The sequence below is a fragment of the Electrophorus electricus genome, chromosome 12 (genome assembly GCF_013358815.1).
Source record: "Electrophorus electricus isolate fEleEle1 chromosome 12, fEleEle1.pri, whole genome shotgun sequence".
NCBI classification, from domain to species: Eukaryota; Metazoa; Chordata; class Actinopteri; order Gymnotiformes; family Gymnotidae; genus Electrophorus; species Electrophorus electricus.
Genome location: NC_049546.1, coordinates 7,779,816 through 7,798,285, shown reverse-complemented (window position 1 = coordinate 7,798,285; position 18,470 = coordinate 7,779,816). Strand labels below are relative to the sequence as shown.

The window sequence follows — 18,470 nt, the reverse complement described above, 5'->3', positions numbered from 1 at the left end:
CTTTGTTAACCCCAAAACACAAAGTGCTGAAGTAAACACTGGCAGTAAATGTAAATGGCTTCAGACTTTGCCCTGGTCATGTACTATACACCTTTAATTTTGACTCTATAATACTTTTTTTCAAGGCTTGAATACTAACATTGGTAATGCTGTAAAACCATCCACAAGGGGCCACTTTTCCATTTTTGCACAGGCTAACAGTGTGCCAGTATGAAGTCAAATGTAGCAGACTTGTGTCACTAGACTCAGTTGGCTATATATTTTCTTTTAAACCTTCCAGACCATTACGCATAATTTGGCTGAGTGTGAATCAAGGCCTGGTCTACAGTCCAGGCTACCAAGCTGGTTTCATGCAGTGTAGTCAGAAACAGTTTTGGCTGAAGTCTGTGGGTACATTTTACAGCATTTTTTAGCAACCTGACTAATATTAGTATTAGTAATAGTATTAGAAAATGCTAACAGGTGCAAAGTCACAAATATAGAAATGTTTTTTCCTTTACTAATTATAAAAAAATTACTCTGGTATTAGGAGAATAATATTATTTTGAAATAACCAAACAATTTCAACACTGACAGAGAGCACAAGAGCCTGTGAGACAGTCTATTTAGACATTTGGGAATTTCCTACATGAATTGCGAGTGGCTGAAGAAAATAAGTGAATGATTTTCCCTCTCCAATTTCACAGCAGGGGGAGACAAATCACTGGAGAGTGGAGCCTACAGTAGGCTTATCAGGCACTCGGCACGTCCTCGTCTGCTCACCAGTGTACCCAAGAAAGGCCTGCCAGTTTTACCCTGGCCATTCTCTGCTTGTACTTTGCCTAAGTTCATGTATGTTTGTGAAAAGGTATTGTCATAAATATTTAAATTTAATCTTTAAGTTTTATATGCGGTTTCTTACTTATTTAGTTCTTTTAAGGGTTAATGAATCACATTTAATGCTGTAAGAAAATTTCAGGCTATGGAGTGAGTTCTAAACAGATATTCTGTTCTCAAAGGGAGCCAAGTTTAGAATAACATAGTTGAACATTCCATTATCATATATGACTTCTATATTTCCATTTTCAGCACTGTACTGAGTGTGACTGGTTTATGAATTACATGAAGGGCTATTTTTTTATAAAGACAGGCTTCCGATCTGGGAAATATATAATCAACCAGTTGATGCTGGGTGTCAAACATTTCTGATTCAGACAGAGATCCATATCACTGGATGTCAGTGTATGTCCCTTCATGTGGTTTGGAACTAATTTTGTTTAAAACACAGCAAAGTTAAAGTGGATTTCCATGATTTCAGTCATGTTTGTTCCTACAGTTGTTCCTAATAATTGAGAGGTGGGGTGGGGTTCATGTTGGTCACGATTGTACTCTTGGAGTGAGAAGTTTGTGCCTCATAAGAAGTGTAATGATATAGCAAAGATATATGCTTTCTAACATATTATAGGTGCAAAACCATTAGGTTAATAGTACAAATATATAGTTGTAATATTTCTACTTTTATCTTCTCTTGTTCACTATATAAATAGAGTTTATACTAAATGCAAGCTTGGATTCTGAGAATCCAAGAGAATGGATTTTGTGAATATTAAACTGATTATTCAGTTCTGGCAATTCAGCTGATCCAAAGTTTGATCTTTATGAATGAATGTTGGGTACTAGATCTGGGATATTTTGGATGTACTCATGTCCATGTCTTGCTATAATAAGGTGCCAAACTGAACAACTTCACCATTCAGTTGTAACATATAACATACTGGTGATAGTAGGCCACGGGAAATACATCTTGTATCATGTGTTTGGGTGCCGTAGGTGTGTATAGCTATGTGTTTCTTTCTGTCTGCTGCACTGTAAATGCGAGAAGACAGTGTCAACATGACCTCTCACATTTCCCTTTGACCTCTGACGTTCCCTGTCTGCCTATTGAATGTCTTGGAAGAGTTTGGAAAACACTTTTGAACCAACAAGGCATGCATACATATAATTTAATTCATGCTAAGTTGACAGTTAAAAAGGGGAAAGCAAGTATGTATATGCATAATACTAAAATGCACTGGTTGTTGCTATCCACACTGTTTGAATGAAAATCAAAATTGTAGGTTCAAAACTGTTACAACTAATGCCACACAGTAGTAGGCAACCCCCCACTCTCCTCCTCCTCCTCCTCCTCCTCCTCCTCCTTTCTCTGTCACTTTGCTAAACTCATGCCCGATTTGAATAAGACCTCTTTCTGCTCCCAGCACATACCAGGGAAGCAAGCAGCCCAAAAACACCAGGATTTTGAATTCACCTTTACAAACCAACAGTCAACTGCAGCTAACCTGGGATCACTGTAAGGAGCTAAAACAGCATCAAGTGCAGACAAAGAACAGTAATAACTTGGTGAGTCTCTGATATGGTCTAAGATTTTTGTTATTGTTTAATCATTTAGAATAAGGTTTTTCACACCTGTAAATCTCACCTATATAAAAACTGAACTGATTCCATACTGTTACACATATAAAGAAATTTTATGTAATTAGCAGAGGCCAATGTTTTTAGAATAAGTCTCAAACTGATTTGGTTATGTTCGGTTGCCTGTTTTATATACCTTTTTATAGCTCATGCATTCCATTTTTGCTGCTTTTTACTTAAATTATAGTATTCATTACAGCTACAGTAGGACCATTCTACCTTAGTAAACTAAATAATGGTAGATTAGTTCAATAGTAAGCCATCTCTATCCTCTAAGATTTGCTTTTGCCTTTATCTTGAGATGACATTTTACAAGATGTTTCTGTAATGCTAATTCACTGAAACTCATCTTCGGTTCCAATCTGTGGCATAGCATTTCACCACAAAACTTGTGTATGTCATTACTATTGCTATGGTTATGTAAAGTTTATTAAATGTAGAAAAATTAAGATAACATAGTTTTAAAATAATACTACAGTTATTTTCCAGTCAGTGGAATGATTTTTCCATTCAGTTACCACAAGATACTTTCAGTGAGAATGTAAGAATGTAATCAGTGAGAGAGTAATTTCTCTGTGAATCCATGAAGACATTTTTATGCAATATAAACATGCAACCAATTTTCCCATTTACAATGTCTCATATTGCCCACTACAGTGCTGAATTTTGCCTGGCCTACCTGAGCCTGTTTGTGTGTGTGCGCGTATGCGTGTGTGTGTGTGTTTGTGTGAGAGAGAGAGAGAGAGAGAGAGAGTGAGTGAGTGAGTGTAAGTGTGCATGGACATGTGAATGCGAACACTGTTCTTTCCATATAGTTCTCCCGGGGCTTGGTGGGTAAGGGCCTCCTCTGGAACACGGCGTCATGTTTACATTGGCTATGGTGCAGGCCCAGTCTCATGCACGCCGCCCACAGCTCCAACAGACCTCTGCTTATTGGCCTCTATCGATGAGAAGGAATCATTTCGCAGTTTGTAAATGGGTACACTGTAGAGCCCTCCACCCAGCCGCGATGAGCTCAGAATACAGGCATAGACATGGAGCTGCATTTTTAAACTGGGCATTGCTCTGTATCCTATGACTCTTCACACAGTCAGCAATTACCAAGCAGCTGCTAGCCGCAAGGCTAGCTGGCTAGCTTGCTTTGGGAAGCCTGTAGGCTGAGCAGTTTGAAAAGAACAGTGGTTATGTGGAGCACTTCAGTCAAGGAGTAAGATTTACACAACCTCTCAAACTGTTCTATAGTTGTGTAAAGAAAATCTGATCCTGTCCCATTAAGTAGAATTTTTCAAAAATTTGTACCTATATTCTGTGGTTTATCTAATTAAAAACTTTCAGATAATTCGTTAATGCAGAAAGAAGACTATCCAAATCACAATACATAAACTCATACAACACATATTACATAATATACAAATGTAATATTTTGAAAATGCATTAGCAATTAAAAACAGTTACTTAGCAATGTTTAAGACTTACTGAGAAATCTTTTTTAAACAATGGTGAACATCTTAAACAGTTAAAGCTGAGAAGTGAAAGTCATGTTTAATTATTTTTTCACCTTCTGATGCACAATGTTGTCAAACAACCAAGTAGCCTCCCTTTTGGCATTGGTTATTTTAGAGCAATTGCTTAGGCTTGTTGTGTTGAAGCTGGCGTCTAATGGCGTCCTACTGAAAGATAAGGCACGCTGCTCCAGACGTTCCTACACTACCTCAAGGATGTGCCAGCTAGACTCATTTGCCAAACTAGATATAAATGCTGATTGGCCAAATATGCTGTTAGGATTCTTGTCAAATATGATAGTGACTTTTCCAAAATACATCAGCTGGTCTGCTCTTTATGACAGGGAAACTGCAGTTTTAACATAGCTTTACGTTTTGCACAGTCCTGATCAAAGCAAACATCCTCGCAAGCGATTCTGTTTCCTAAGTTGACTGAAGGGGTCTGTAAACATCATCTTATTTGAACATCGAGGCCTATATAGCTCATTTATGTAAACAGAACCCTGCAGTGGTGATTGTCCACACCATCAAGCCTACATCTCTGGGTCAATCATCAGGAAGTTAGTTGGCTTTTTGGGCTACTGAAAGCTGAGCAATTCATATTTTCACTTGCAAGGAATCTCTCATAAAGAAGTAAACATACTTCTGAATTCCCAAGTGTGTGGAGCTCTGATAATGTGTCTCATCTGACAGCTAGGAACAGGACTGGATGAGTTAGTGTGGCTGTAGAATTAGCTAAACTCGAGTTTGCCCGTGGTCAGATGGAGCGGTAAATGTTACTCTTGAACAGAAAAATGTGTGTATGTTTGTATGTGTGAAGTTTTTATTAAAAACAATATAAACATTAATAATATAACAGTATACAGGTTTTACTTGTTTTACTTTAATTCTTGGAAAAGTAAAAGATTTCATAACCAATGAGACAAGGTTAGGGATATAGTTAACTGTAGCAGCATTTAATCACAGAAATAATGTATATAGATCTATGGAGGCCCCCTTAATAAAAATAGTGTGTGTGGATGAATGTTTCATATAGTATAAGGCTGTAGAGTGTGGGGTGTTTTGGATTCAGTCGAGCTTTTGGCCCTAAACACAGATATATGCCAGCTTCTTCCTGTAGCATTAGAAGTCTGTGATAGAAACCTCTGTGAGTATCCTGCCAAGATGAAAGTTGCTCAGTGCATTTAAAAGATCCTGATTCAGGCAGGTCTGAACTACAGCCAGACAGGCAATTTTGCACAGAGAAGCCCATTATCACAAAATCTGTGTGACACTGAATGTACTTTCTTAACTTATTAAGAAAAAACTTTTTTTTTACCCATTTAAAATTTTATATTATGATTAAATGCAATTAAAATTCTATCTTACATCATGAGAACATTTCCTGTGCAACAGACAACGTGGATGTGCATGAAATCATGCAAACTGACTGATTACATTGTTTTTTAAGGATTATGTCACCAAAATGTCTTACAGTTAGCATAATGGCAAACTGTTAAACCTTAACATGTTTGAATCTGAATATCATAAAACATGGCTCTCAAAAGAGATGAATTGTGTATTTGTACTGATCTACAGGAGAAACATGACTACTTTACTTCTTCTGTGTACCTGCCTCAGTGTCATCTCGGCAACAGATTTGTTTGGAGATATGGATGGTGAGCTCAAAGTTTTCTATTTTTTGACCGCTATTTCACTACCATGTTTCAGTGACTTAGTTGTTGGGTTCATACAATTATTCTTTAATGTGGACATTAATTTTTTCAATGAATTTCAAGTTATTATAAAGTTCATCTGATTTACTGCTTGGTGTCTTTTCTTACACTCAACTATGTATGATGTGCTTTGCTGTAGCATTCATTAATTCATTAATAAGCATATCTGTCTTGCCAGACCAGGACAGTTCACTGAGTGTCAGCATCCCTGTGAAACCACCACTGCGCCCCCTGCTGGGTGGGAAGATGGTCATACCTTGCTACTTCCAGGACAACACAGCCTATGACCCGGGAGCACCTACCATTGCTCCCCTGTCCCACCGCATCAAGTGGAGCTTTATCCACAAGGGCAAAATAAGCCTCATCCTTGTAGCCACCAGGGGTGTAGTGCACATTGAGACAGACTATTTGGACCGAGTCACCATGATGAATTACCCCACCCTCCCCATGGATGTTACCATAGAGATCACAGAGCTGCGCTCCAATGATTCTGGAATCTATCGCTGTGAGGTCATGCATGGCATTGAGGATAACTATGATTCAGTGGAGTTGAAAGTGGAAGGTAATGCTCCACACACATCACAAACAGTAACATTAAAAAAATATATTGAACAGTGCTGATATTACACCACACTTCCTTAACATTTTTCTGTTTATTTTGTTTGGGTTTTTATTTCTGCCTTTGTAGGTTTTCACATTTTAAGAGAAAACATATTTTAGTTTTAAAAAGGCCACTTCTTGGCATTTGTTGAGATGCTGGCATACGTGGAATATTGAGCTGGGAAGTCATTGTGTTTGACAGGCATTGTGTTCCACTACCGAGCCATCTCCAGCCGCTACACCTTGACCTTTGAGAAGGCAAAGGCAGCCTGCATTCAGAACAGTGCTGTCATAGCAACGCCAGAACAGCTGCAGGCTGCTTATGATGATGGCTTCCATCAGTGTGATGCAGGTTGGCTTTCAGACCGAACTGTCAGGTACTGCCTCCCTGCCCATTTCCTGTTAGAATCACTGTATTGCTGTATAGATGTTTGCTCTTGGCAGATTTTCATAGTGACAATGAAGCAGCATTGTTTTACTGTTTTCTGCATGATGTTACAATCATTACATATATAACTATATTAATGAATTAATGGATAAATAAATAAATAACTTAATATGAAACAAAATGGACTTCAGAAGTAATAGTAATACATATACAAATTATTATTTGTCTGTTTTAAATGTATCGATATATCCCTCAGGTACCCCATTCATGAGCCAAGAGAGCCTTGCTATGGAGACAAAGAAAGATTCCCTGGGGTACGAACCTATGGAGTCAGAGATGATGATGAGACTTATGATGTGTACTGCTTTGCAGAAAAGATGACAGGTAAAAACACAATACTCAGAACACTGTTCTGAAATTGGAGCATATCACATTTATTTTTGCTCTACTTTTATTCTCCTGTAAACCCCAGGCAGAGTCTTCTATTCCATGTCCATGGAGAAGTTTACCTTCACTGAGGCATCAGAACAGTGTGCCAAGCTTGGGGCCCATTTGGCCACGACAGGGCAGCTGTACCTGGCCTGGAAGGATGGGATGGATATATGCAATGCCGGCTGGCTGGCTGACGGTAGTGTGAGGTACCCCATCAACATCGCCCGGCCACAATGTGGCGGGGGTCTTCTAGGCGTGCGCACTGTTTACCTTTTCCCAAACCAGACTGGCTACCCCAATCCAGACTCACGCTATGATGCAATCTGCTATGAAGGTAAGCACACCGGCTAGGTTTCATATTTTTCTAAAACCTCAGACAAATACTGTCTCTATTAATTTATTAATTAATAATTTTTATGCCAAATACCAAAAATACCTCTTTTAGCAAGACACCTGACGATACATTTGTGCAAAATAATGAATGTGTTCATGGATCAGGAGAGGAAGAGCTGCCAAGTGGGTCCTCCCCAGAGCCTGAACTTTACAGGACCACAGATGTGACGTTCAGTGTAGCCACTGCCACCCAGAGCCCCTTGGCCTATCCTGAGAGTGCCACCACCGAGGGTGAGGTGCGGGGGGAGCTTGCAACGCAAGAGCCCTGGATTACCACAGCTATGGAGGTGCACTTACCCATCCCTCCCACCACTACAGACAACATCACTGAGGTCATTGAAACCATAATCAGTGTGGCTACAGCACAGCCTTATCTTGGCTATGAGAGGCCTGGAGAAAATGTCAGCACTGGTGAGTGAATTCATGTGTTCATGAGTGAGTTCATGTGGTGCTGATTCTGTTATGGTGTTCTACTCAGGCCAAGCTCTCTCTTATGAATCCCTAGACAAAAATATCCACTGACTTTTATAGTGTAGTATTATTGTCATTTATTCCTTTGCTGTTAAGAAACAGTGTATGTTAACCTTGACCAGACTGGATTGCCTGGTCCTTACTCCAGATATGATGCGTACTGCTTTCGAGGTATAAAATGTAAGGAATGTCAGTGTTGTAATATGTAGGCCAAAAGGACAGGTCAATATTGAAGTTTCATTTTTCTCTCTTAGCAAACCGGTCTATGCTGAATGCTACATGGATGGAAATGGATCTCAACGTCACAGACATAACAGAGGCTCAAAGGCTTGGTATAAGATGCATTTGATATCTACTAAGTGTAAAATAAACCTGTGTATTACAAGTTATTAAATTTCAGTATTGTATTCTTCAGCTTGGCTTTTTGTCCCTCCCATATCTGTAGAGGAAATCAGTTCTGGATCTGCTTCTGCTGACTTATCTGCCAGTGGGGAGGTGTCCGGAAGCGGCATTCCAAGTGGTGATGTACTTGGGAGTGGTTTTCCCAGTGGCGAAATATATGGTAGTGACATTCCAAGTGGCGATGTGTCTGGAAGTGGCCTTCCCAGTGGTGACGTATCCGGGGGTGACCTTCCGAGTGGTGAAATATTCAGTAGTGGATTTCCCAGTGGTGATGTGTCTGGCAGCGGATTTTCGAGTGTGGATGTATCTGGATCTGGCCACAGTGGTGATGACTCAGGCATCTTTGTCAGCTTCCAGGAGAGTGGAGATATAATTTCACCAGAAGGATCTGCATCAAGGGGTCCTCAGGAGGCTGGAGAAAGGCAGTACAATAATGTTTCCTTCAGGAATGGAATCTGGAGACATTAGTGGCGACCACCCAGGATCAGGTGACATGTCTGGATCTGGTCACATTTGGAGTGGATCTGGTGGTCTTCTATTTGGGTCTGGTAGTGGAGATATGATCATTTTGGTTGATCATAAAGAGATTGACCTGTCCTTCTCACAGGGGAAAACAGAGCAAGAGTTTGGCAGAGGGCATCCTGAGGTGAGCGGATTCAGCGGGCTCAGTGGTGACATGAGCAGCTCTGATTTTAGTGGATTCTACAGTGGTGACATCATGAGTGGCAATGGATTTAGTGGGTTCCGCAATGATGATGTCATGAGTGGCTCTGGATTCAGTGGGTCCCACAGTGGTGAAGGCATGAGTGGGTCTGGACTGAGTGGATTGCACAGTGGTGACATCACGAGTGGCTCTGGTTTCCCTAGTGTATCTTTTCTGGACTCTGATATGATTGGCCTGACTGGAAGACCTTTAGGAGAGCAGGAGGTTTCCGGAATTTCTGGTGATGTATCTGGTGATATCAGTGGCATTCTCTCTGGTTATGCCTCTGGTTTTAGCCATCCATCAGGAGATATAACTTCTCCAGAGAGTGGAGCAATCATCTTGCTAACAGAAGATGAGGTCACAGCAGTGACCTTGAGGTCTTCAGAGGATGCAGAGCAGGGTCGTGGCTTGGTGGAGATCAGTGGAGAAGGCAGTTCTGCAGAGCTTCACAAAGAAGAACCCTCCACTCAGCTGCCTTCGGAACTCTCATATAAGAAAAATATAAATAGCAGAAATACTGAAGATATCCTTAAAGATTTGGAGGAGCAGACAGCAGCTCTAGAAGAGGTTAATCTCACTGATCAATCAACGCTAAACACTACCAGCCCAACCACATTAACCCTATCCACCTCTCCCTCCATTTCTCTTCAAACGCCAGCTACCATGGAGCAACCTATTGTCACAGAAGGTAAACATGTAATTAGTTATGTTTTTCCAAGGTGAAATATACATACACAAAACTCAATGATTCAGCATACTCCATTGCATTGTGATTGTCTCTTCCTGATGGCAGTCTCTGACCCCTGTGATCCAAATCCCTGTGGTAATGGATTGTGTTCTGTGCAAGATGAAATTGCGGTATGCCATTGTCCAGCAGGATTTAGTGGCGAGAACTGTGCAACACGTAAGTGAAGATGCATTTCTATAACTGTGTCATTAAATTGTGGCAGATTAAAGTTACAGCTACAACCACTAACCTGAATTTTTATTTACTAGCTATCTAGCTTCTTGACTTGCTAGCTAACTCAATACTAACATCATCTGAAAGAATCTCCACTAGCCAGTTTGCAAAAACCCATCATCACTGTCTGTGTTGTCTTTTTAAGCAGCTCAGGGATGTGCAGAGGGCTGGGTGGAATTCATGGGCAGCTGCTATATTCACTTTAGTGAACGGGAGATCGGATGAGTGCTTGAGCAGCATTGTCAAGAACTAAATGCTCACCTGGTTAGCGTCACTTCCCAGCAGGAGCAAGACTTTGTTAACAGTGAGTACAGAATGGAATTTACTTGACATGGGTGCCATGTAATAGGTGAATTTTTACACTAGCTGCTCATGGTCTCTTTAAACCTACCTAGCTCAGGCTCAGGACTACCAATGGATTGGACTCAGTGACAGGGACAAGAAAAATGAGTTTCGTTGGACAGATGGAACTCTTTTGGTGAAGTTCATGTCCATTATACATCAGTTACAACTTCTTAATGACTTTATTGTGACAGTTACTAAAATGTTAACTCTCTCCCCTATTTAAAGATATTCATTATTATGCTTTCTACAGGAATACGAAAACTGGAAACCTAATCAGCCAGATAATTACTATAACACTGGAGAAGACTGTGTCGTAATGATTTGGCATGAGCTTGGCCAGTGGAATGATGTGCCCTGTAACTACCATCTGCCCTTCACTTGCAAAAGTGGACCTGGTAAGTGGCTCAGGAGAGAGGATTTCATCTGCCCCAGTTTGTTAAGAGGTTTTATTAGTATTATGTTTCTTTCAGCAATCAACTGCATAATAGTAAGTTAAATAAATCTTGACGTGTTACCACTTTTTAAAAAATGTTTGCAAAGAAGTAAGCAATGCATATGCACATATATGGTAATAAGCTTGTATTACCCAAGTGAAAACTATTTGCCCTTTCATAATTGCAGAAACAGCCTGACAGCCATTACAGGTTTAACTCAGAGTGTAATAACTAACAGACGGGTCTATAGTTGTACAGCTTGTATGGTATAGCCTCTACGTTTTGTACGGCTGTTGTAGAGAATATTTGATGTTACATTCATTGTGCGGTTTGAAGGAACATCTAATTGGGCCTTAAACCTTTTCAATTTTCCCCTCCAGTCCCTGCTCTACCCCTCCTGAGGTGATGAATGCGACGACGTTTGGAAAGAGCAGGGAGCGCTATCCAGTCAACTCCATCATCCGCTACCAGTGTGACCCTGGCTTCATACAGCGCCACCAGTCTGTCATACATTGCATGCCAAATGGGGAGTGGGAGGAGCCAAAAGTGGAATGTGTGGGAAGTGAGTCCAAAGTGCATGGACACTAGCACTGAGATTGAGTTCTACATTTTATTCTTATGGTGTCAGAAAGAGTATTTCCCTGTTTCAATGATATTTACCTAAAAACTCTGCATACCTATGGAAAATACACTTAAAGCCCACAGAATATTATAGGATTTAAAGAAAGTTGGGATACATTAAGATAGACTAAACCTTAGCCTTAACAGGACATTATACTACAAAGCATTTCATTATATTCTCTCTGTTCTACAGACAAAACAAACAACAGACTACGGAAAAGATCACTCAAGTGGCATTCCAAAGCAGTCAACAATTGAAAAAAGAGAAAGGTCCTCTGAATGGGACTCAAGGCGCACACTTCAAATCATCTAGAGAACTGTTGTTAGTAAAGAGTTTTTTGACAAAAACTCTCATTTGCCCAGAAGAAAGCCTATAGCTTCAGTAAATGGTTAAATTTATGCAACAATGCACATTAGATTCTGTTCTGTAGTCTGCCTGGCTGATTTCGAGTGTTACTCAGTGCCTTGCTGTTGGGAAAAGTGAAGGAACAAAGAATGTAAGTTTCTATGGTGAGTGTTTGGTGAAACACTGAACATCTTCCCAATCACTGGCTTTTGTTCCGAGACAACCTAATGTAAAACAAGATTTGACGAACACTCTGATCTACAACACAAATCCATGTGAAGATCATTTTAATCAGTGACAGACTGAGTATTTCTGAGAAATGAAAATGAGTCAAAGCTCTGGATTTCCCCAACAATGAAACACATTGTCTGCGAAAGTATTCTTCTGCGCCACCAGGTGACACTGTTGTTCCCTTTTACTTTTTTGGGCAGTTTTTGCCAGAATACATGGCAAATTACCCCCTACTTGATTGCAGTTATTTTCAGTTTAGTCACTTTACTGTTCTGCATAATGATTTTTTTTTTTACACTTTTCTGTAAGTGTGAGAGAAAATGAGAGAAAGAGTGAGTGAATGTTAGGGTAGTAATGGGCTTAAGAGTGTCACTTAATGTCAAAACAAGACAAAAGACTTCATTGACTACAGCTGAATACAATGAAGTCAAGCATGTTAGTATTTCAAGTTGTATTCTTAGGATAATTTTTTTCTCTTTTCTCTTTTTTTGTTGTTTATCACTGTTCATATGTCCAGCCTGACCACAGAAGGCACGTTATCTCTGTAAGACTGTGAAAAGTAAAGCATTTCTAGGTCTCCTACATGACTTCATTGTCACGTTAACAACTCAATTTTAAAGTCATAAAAAAATTTGTCTCACTTTCGGGGTCCTCCTTACTGAGGACTATATCTGGAAACATTGGCTCGTTATCTTTTCACATAGGAAAGCTAATCCACTTATGATGCAATGTCTACTATTTGGAGTGAAAGAGAATTGCTAATTATTCATATCAGGTACTTGCATAATATTACAGTGCTTACAATGATGCATTGCAATATACAAATTAACATATTCATACATATATACCACAAGCCATTCTTCTTTGACAAAAACAAAACAAAAAGTAGTATAGGTTTCTTGGGGGATTATTGCACTCGTTTGTATTCTAATCATACACAAAAATATCCAGCCCTTTCCATGCAGTGAGGCCTTGCTGTCAACTGTTATTTTCAACTATGTTACACTGTGCTCATAGCTGTCAAGTGCCATACCTGTGTCCAACAAATAAACAGAAACTAAATGTGTGTACGTGTGAATATGTGTAAGACTTCATCTGTTTATGAACCTTTTCCATTTGATGAATTTATACATGCATATGTGTGTTTAGTTATCCAACTTCTCAGGAATTTCTGTTTTTTGTTTTGGGAAAAGAATACAATTTTGAGTATTGGCATCTGTTAGCATGATGAACATGTTCATATCACAGCACTATTCAAACGTCTAATCCTACAGTTACAAGCCTGCCATTTACACAGATCATTAACTATTACAGATCTACTACAAAGAGAATTATCATGTAGACCCATTCTACTATGCTGTTAAACTTGGAGGGGAAGAGGGCCATACAGCACCCACACACTCGTCCTGTCTCTGTACGGTTTCTGCACAAATAGCCCATTTAGCTCAGCTCAGTTTCATCTCCAGGAGTCCCAGCAGAGGAAAAAGGGGACAAGCTCATGAATATGTCTTTCACGGCTAACAGTATGCACCTTTATGCAGGGAAGGCTGGGTCAAAAAGGACCAGTTAGCAACACTGCTGTCTTTTCATTCTAAACTCGCCCCCTGTCCCTCACCATGTTTGGGAAACAGGTGTAAATAGGACATCTTTGAGTCCAAGGGATCATAAAATTACCGGCACTTCTGTTTGCTTTGTGGAAAAAGGAGGTGGGTAAAAGCATTAGTGTGCCTCTCTCCTCTCCTTGTGCCAAGCGGCTCAGACAGGGTGGCGCGGGACCATGGCATGAGTCCGAGCTCCAGCAGAGGCTCTCTGGGTGGACAGCTTCATCTCCCTATCCCACAAGTCCTCTCAGTGGGCTGAGTGTGCCCTCTATTGATTAGTCTATGAAATCACCTGCATGCCTACAAAAATTCTGCAATATTGATGGATGTTTTTTGCAACATTTCCCGCAATTAGATGACCCCTGTTAAAAATGTTACTTTCATTAACAGGTTGTATGGTAGTTTAGGGAATTAACAGAGTATGACTGACCACTAAAAATCAGCATAGGAAGTGTCTGGGAAAAATACATTTATTATCTAAAATGAAAACACTTTACATGAGGTTTTTTTCAAACAACTTAGAATGTAAAACCTGTATGCAATATTGAATAATCACAGTAGGTAAAATCAAACAACTAATCCTTTGTATAATGTCACAAGCTTTGCGTCATGTGATAAAAATATCACCTAAGCTTTCTAAAAAGTTTTTACCTTCCTTTATTTCTCAGCTTTGCCATGCCTATATGAACATGAAATATACTGTAAATAGTGTTTCAATATACGTACGTACATGCCTATAATATCAATACTGAACATGTTTACAGCGAAGGTCAGTTTTTAAGAGATAATTTGCCTGGGGTAGTTTGTGCAGACCTGTTCCCTGAGTGAAACTATCTTAAATCTACATACCAGATGAGCACAGGCAATATAACAGAAAACAGCTCTCTCTGCTTGCTGCTAAATGCATCAGAACTATTTCTCTAAATGCTTCAAAAATGCTTGTAGATTTACTATGATGCAAGCTCAAACACAGCTCTGGCTTCTTTCGTTTATACTACAATGCAACACTCTGACACCCTTCATGTTTACTAGAGTGTAAAAGGTCTGACTTCCTACATTTCACTACAGTGGTAGAAGCTTACACTCCCTTCACTTTTAATACAACGTAGAAGGGCTGTGATTTCACATTTGTCATCAAACAATAACCTGGGCTGTATCAGAACCTTACCACTTGGGTTTGTGGCAGTACACTCCATATTTTAAATACTTGGGAAGGTAGCCGAAGGTTCGCACCCCAGGTTCTGGCGGGCCGCAGTTGAGCCTGGGTTGGACGATGGGGTACCGGATACTGCCGTCGGACAACCAGCCTGCGTCACACTGGTCCAGTCCCACCAACTTCCAGGCTGCATACAGCTGGCCCACTTTAGCAATTTGAGCACCGTCCTGCACGCATGCATCCACTGCCTCAGTAAAATTCAGCTTGAGTGGGTGCTGCAAAAAGTAGACCTCACCTAAAGGCAAGTCAAGGCAAGGCATTAACTGTGTTGTACTGTATTTGTAACTAAATTAAAGTGTCCTATTCAGAAGGTTGTTCTTTTCTAATACATGCAATCAGGACCGCTTCAAGAATTTCTGTGATGAGGGCCAAATGGCTGAAGTTGTTCAAATGATTCATTTTAATTTATAATGAATAAAGGGCAAGTAAATTAATGTCTTCAATCACCTGAAAAACAAAATTCTTCAACCTTTAAGACAGACTGCTTGTCAAAAACACTAACATTGTGCTAAAATTAAAAATATATTATTAAACCTAAAACTAGAAGCCTGAAAACATATGGAAGACTAATTAACTCAGGTAAAAAGGCAGAGAGGAGATTCTTTGACGATGACTGTGTAGCTCTTTGAAGACTAAAGTTTGACTCAGAGTGTGAGAATTTTGCTGGAGATCAAAGACAAGGACAATTTTTACGCTTTGTTTTGGAAGGCCACAGTGCATTTGGTATGCATGATAAATGATGCCAAACAACTGTCAGAATGATAAATGGATGTTAAATTCAACAATTACAACAGGCACAAAAAAATAACTTCACTGGCTTCAGCTGTGATGAATCATGTTCTAGTTTACAGCTCTGCAACATCTGTTGGGTTTTACAGTGTCTGGAACGTTGCCTATTATTTCTTACAAAGGCCTCTCAGAATAACTTTCCAGTTAACTTTATTCCTTATATAATATTCTTCAATGATTATCCACTGAAAGCGTACACAGAAATTCATTGGCATGAAGCCTTCACCTCTAATGGATGACGTGAAGCAGAACACATCAAAGCGGGCACGGGTCTTGTGCTGTGTACCATAGCTCCGTACACCTGGTGCCAGGTCCATGCCACCACAGGCTTCTCGGGGCACAGAGACTGCATACTGCACAGTTCCGTCAGCCAGCCAACCTGCATTACACCAGTCAAGACCCTCCTTCCACGCTGTAATAGCTGCTCAAAGGTGGCCAGGCAGGCACTCTGCTGATGGCAAGCTTCCTTAGCCTCCAGGAAGTTCATCTTGTAGCGCCCCCTAGGGGAGTAGTAAGGGAATACCACACCTGTGAATTGGGAAAATATCACAAAATGAATATAGTTGAACGAACTAGTAGGTATGCAAAACTTCATAACACATGGGCAACCAGCAAACAGATTGAATAAAGTTTAATTAAGCCAGATGAAATATACATTACAGTCTACCTTGAAATTTAAGTTCGACAGTGACACTGTCATCCTCCAGACCGTCGATAATCTCACAGCGGTAGCGACCCTTATCAGCGATTAGTAGCGGGTTGATTACCAGGGAAGCGTCCCCTTGGACACTGCGACGAATACGCACTCGACCTTTGAAGTCCCCATAACTTCTGAGGCGGGAGCCTAACGCCACTATCACGTCCTTCTCTGTACCTTCACCTACAACTGGCTGCCAGAACCACTTCACCCTCGTCCTACGAGGCACACTGAGCTCTGGCTCATACCGGTAGTGACATGGAAGAGTCGCGTTGGATCCTTGAACAGCAGACACCGAAGTTTCAGGAGATTCCACATGAAGACGGACGCCACGAAAGTGTACTACCGCAGAACAGGAGAGGTTGAAGAACGAAAATAACAAAGAGCTGTTTACACAATATGATATATTGGCAAAATAAATATCTAGGATATAGACGTAGACTAATTGCCTAATGAGAACTCAGAAAAGCATTCAGTATAAATGATACGCTAACATAATTGACAAATTCTCTAAATAGATATAAAGTAACTTACTCTCTCCGTTACCGTTACTATTTGTTATGTCTTGATATAGTAGCCTTGTATGTACAGCCGTGCATGGCTTTCCAGCATGAAGAAGGTGCATCAACATCAGTAGGGGGCGTGTAATCCTCATGTTCATTGTTAACTTTGCAAACAATATTTTTAAGTTGTAAAAAAACAGTATTTTTAGTAACGATAGTAATGCAACAGTGTTTTGTTATATGTACACGTATCCTACATCAATTAGGCATTAAGACGTATACATTAGGACGTGGACAGACACACTGGCAAAATATTTTCTCCTAGCAAACTGAAAATGTAAAAGAACGTTATTCTGATGTTGAGGCAACCCCCCCCCCCCCCCCCAAAAAAAAACCAACAACAAAAAACAAACAAAACCTAATACACTTGCGCAAGGAAACGTAATACATATCAAGAGCAGGTAACTACGCTTTGCTAAAATTTGCCTAGAACTGTTCCAAAAATTGGACCCATCTTCAAAACCGATATCCAGAAATGCAAATCAATCGAATTCTGCCAAGAGGCCTACTAAATGCAACATTTGTGACACAAATGGCTAATTATTTATATGCTTTTAAAGCACAGATTTAACAGTAGCTTTATGCCGTAGTGTAATAAACGACAAACTGCAGTTTAGTAGCAAAAACGTAGATCCGCTAGTTACCGATGTAAAACGTTAGTTTTCTCAGGCAGTTCCACACATGTTCATCGTTGGCCGGGGTGCAATACATCGACTCCTTTATGTTGATATTTTGGAAATCTGACATGACGTCATTGACGCGTCCTTTCTGCAGTTAAATGAACAATGGCTTGGAGCTGAATGTGGTGGGTGTTACTGTCCCTTGACAAAGGTTTATGCCACACCAGGTGCGCTGGTTATTTTAGGTCAGAGATGCAATGCTGTTAATTACAGCGTAATAATGATAGACTGCTGAAACAAGCACTTCCAGAGCTTTACAATCAAGGAAGCAAAACCCCAGTTGTTTGATAACGGAATGTCGCCATTTCTAATGTTTTCAGAATAGCTAATGTGAGACCTTTGCAATGGCGTCATCAAAAACTTTAGGATATAAAGTTTACATCGTCAAAACAACGCCTGATGAATAGTTGTCGGTAATTTTAACGGTTTGATATGGTGCTGTTAATTGTCTATAGAGCAAAAAAAACCATCCATAACACTTGGAACGATAAAGAATAACATGCTGCTCTTAACATTTCTGTTTGTTTATTTTTGGTATAAAATCTATTTTAAAATCATAAGCTTGCAAGTTTTGTAGGATCTAATTTTATGAAACGGACAGCAACGATGGTTATTGCGTAATTAGCATAAATTAGATTTTCAAAAAGAACACATTTTAATGCATATGAAGCTATATCTGAAACTACTTATAACTTATAACACAGTGACCTGACAATGTTCTTAAAAACACAGCTGGTTATGGAAAAGCTGATACCAGAATTCCTCCCCTCTCCAGAGGCCCCTGAAACAGGTTAAGTTTCCAATGTCAATAGCTGAGGATGGGATATGTATCCATACAGATAAGGGATTTTTCCTCTCTCTCACATGCACATAGTCACTGGGGTTTGGTCACAATGTTCATGCCACCCTGTCTCTGTCAAGCAAGG

At 40.0% G+C, this 18,470-nt stretch overlaps 2 protein-coding genes across 2 annotated transcripts; one reads left to right on the top strand and one right to left on the bottom strand.

Moving 5' to 3' along the window:
- The first annotated feature begins 2,240 nt into the window (after nucleotides 1-2,240).
- On the top strand, nucleotides 2,241-13,064 carry acanb (aggrecan b). The gene is given in 16 exon segments (XM_035532456.1): nucleotides 2,241-2,379; nucleotides 5,532-5,611; nucleotides 5,847-6,230; nucleotides 6,471-6,645; nucleotides 6,913-7,040; nucleotides 7,129-7,422; nucleotides 7,587-7,892; nucleotides 8,207-8,284; nucleotides 8,398-8,771; nucleotides 8,773-9,748; nucleotides 9,854-9,964; nucleotides 10,167-10,325; nucleotides 10,417-10,499; nucleotides 10,617-10,765; nucleotides 11,181-11,362; nucleotides 11,615-13,064. Coding segments are annotated over 15 exon segments (3,558 nt in total). The 5' UTR covers nucleotides 2,241-2,379; nucleotides 5,532-5,538; the 3' UTR covers nucleotides 11,701-13,064.
- A 989-nt stretch (nucleotides 13,065-14,053) lies between these two features.
- hapln3 (hyaluronan and proteoglycan link protein 3) lies at nucleotides 14,054-17,588 on the bottom strand. Its single transcript, XM_027013883.2, is given in 6 exon segments — nucleotides 14,054-15,050; nucleotides 15,831-16,022; nucleotides 16,025-16,132; nucleotides 16,272-16,643; nucleotides 16,836-16,968; nucleotides 17,509-17,588. Coding segments are annotated over 5 exon segments (1,086 nt in total). The 5' UTR covers nucleotides 16,963-16,968; nucleotides 17,509-17,588; the 3' UTR covers nucleotides 14,054-14,763.
- Nucleotides 17,589-18,470: the final 882 nt, after the last annotated feature.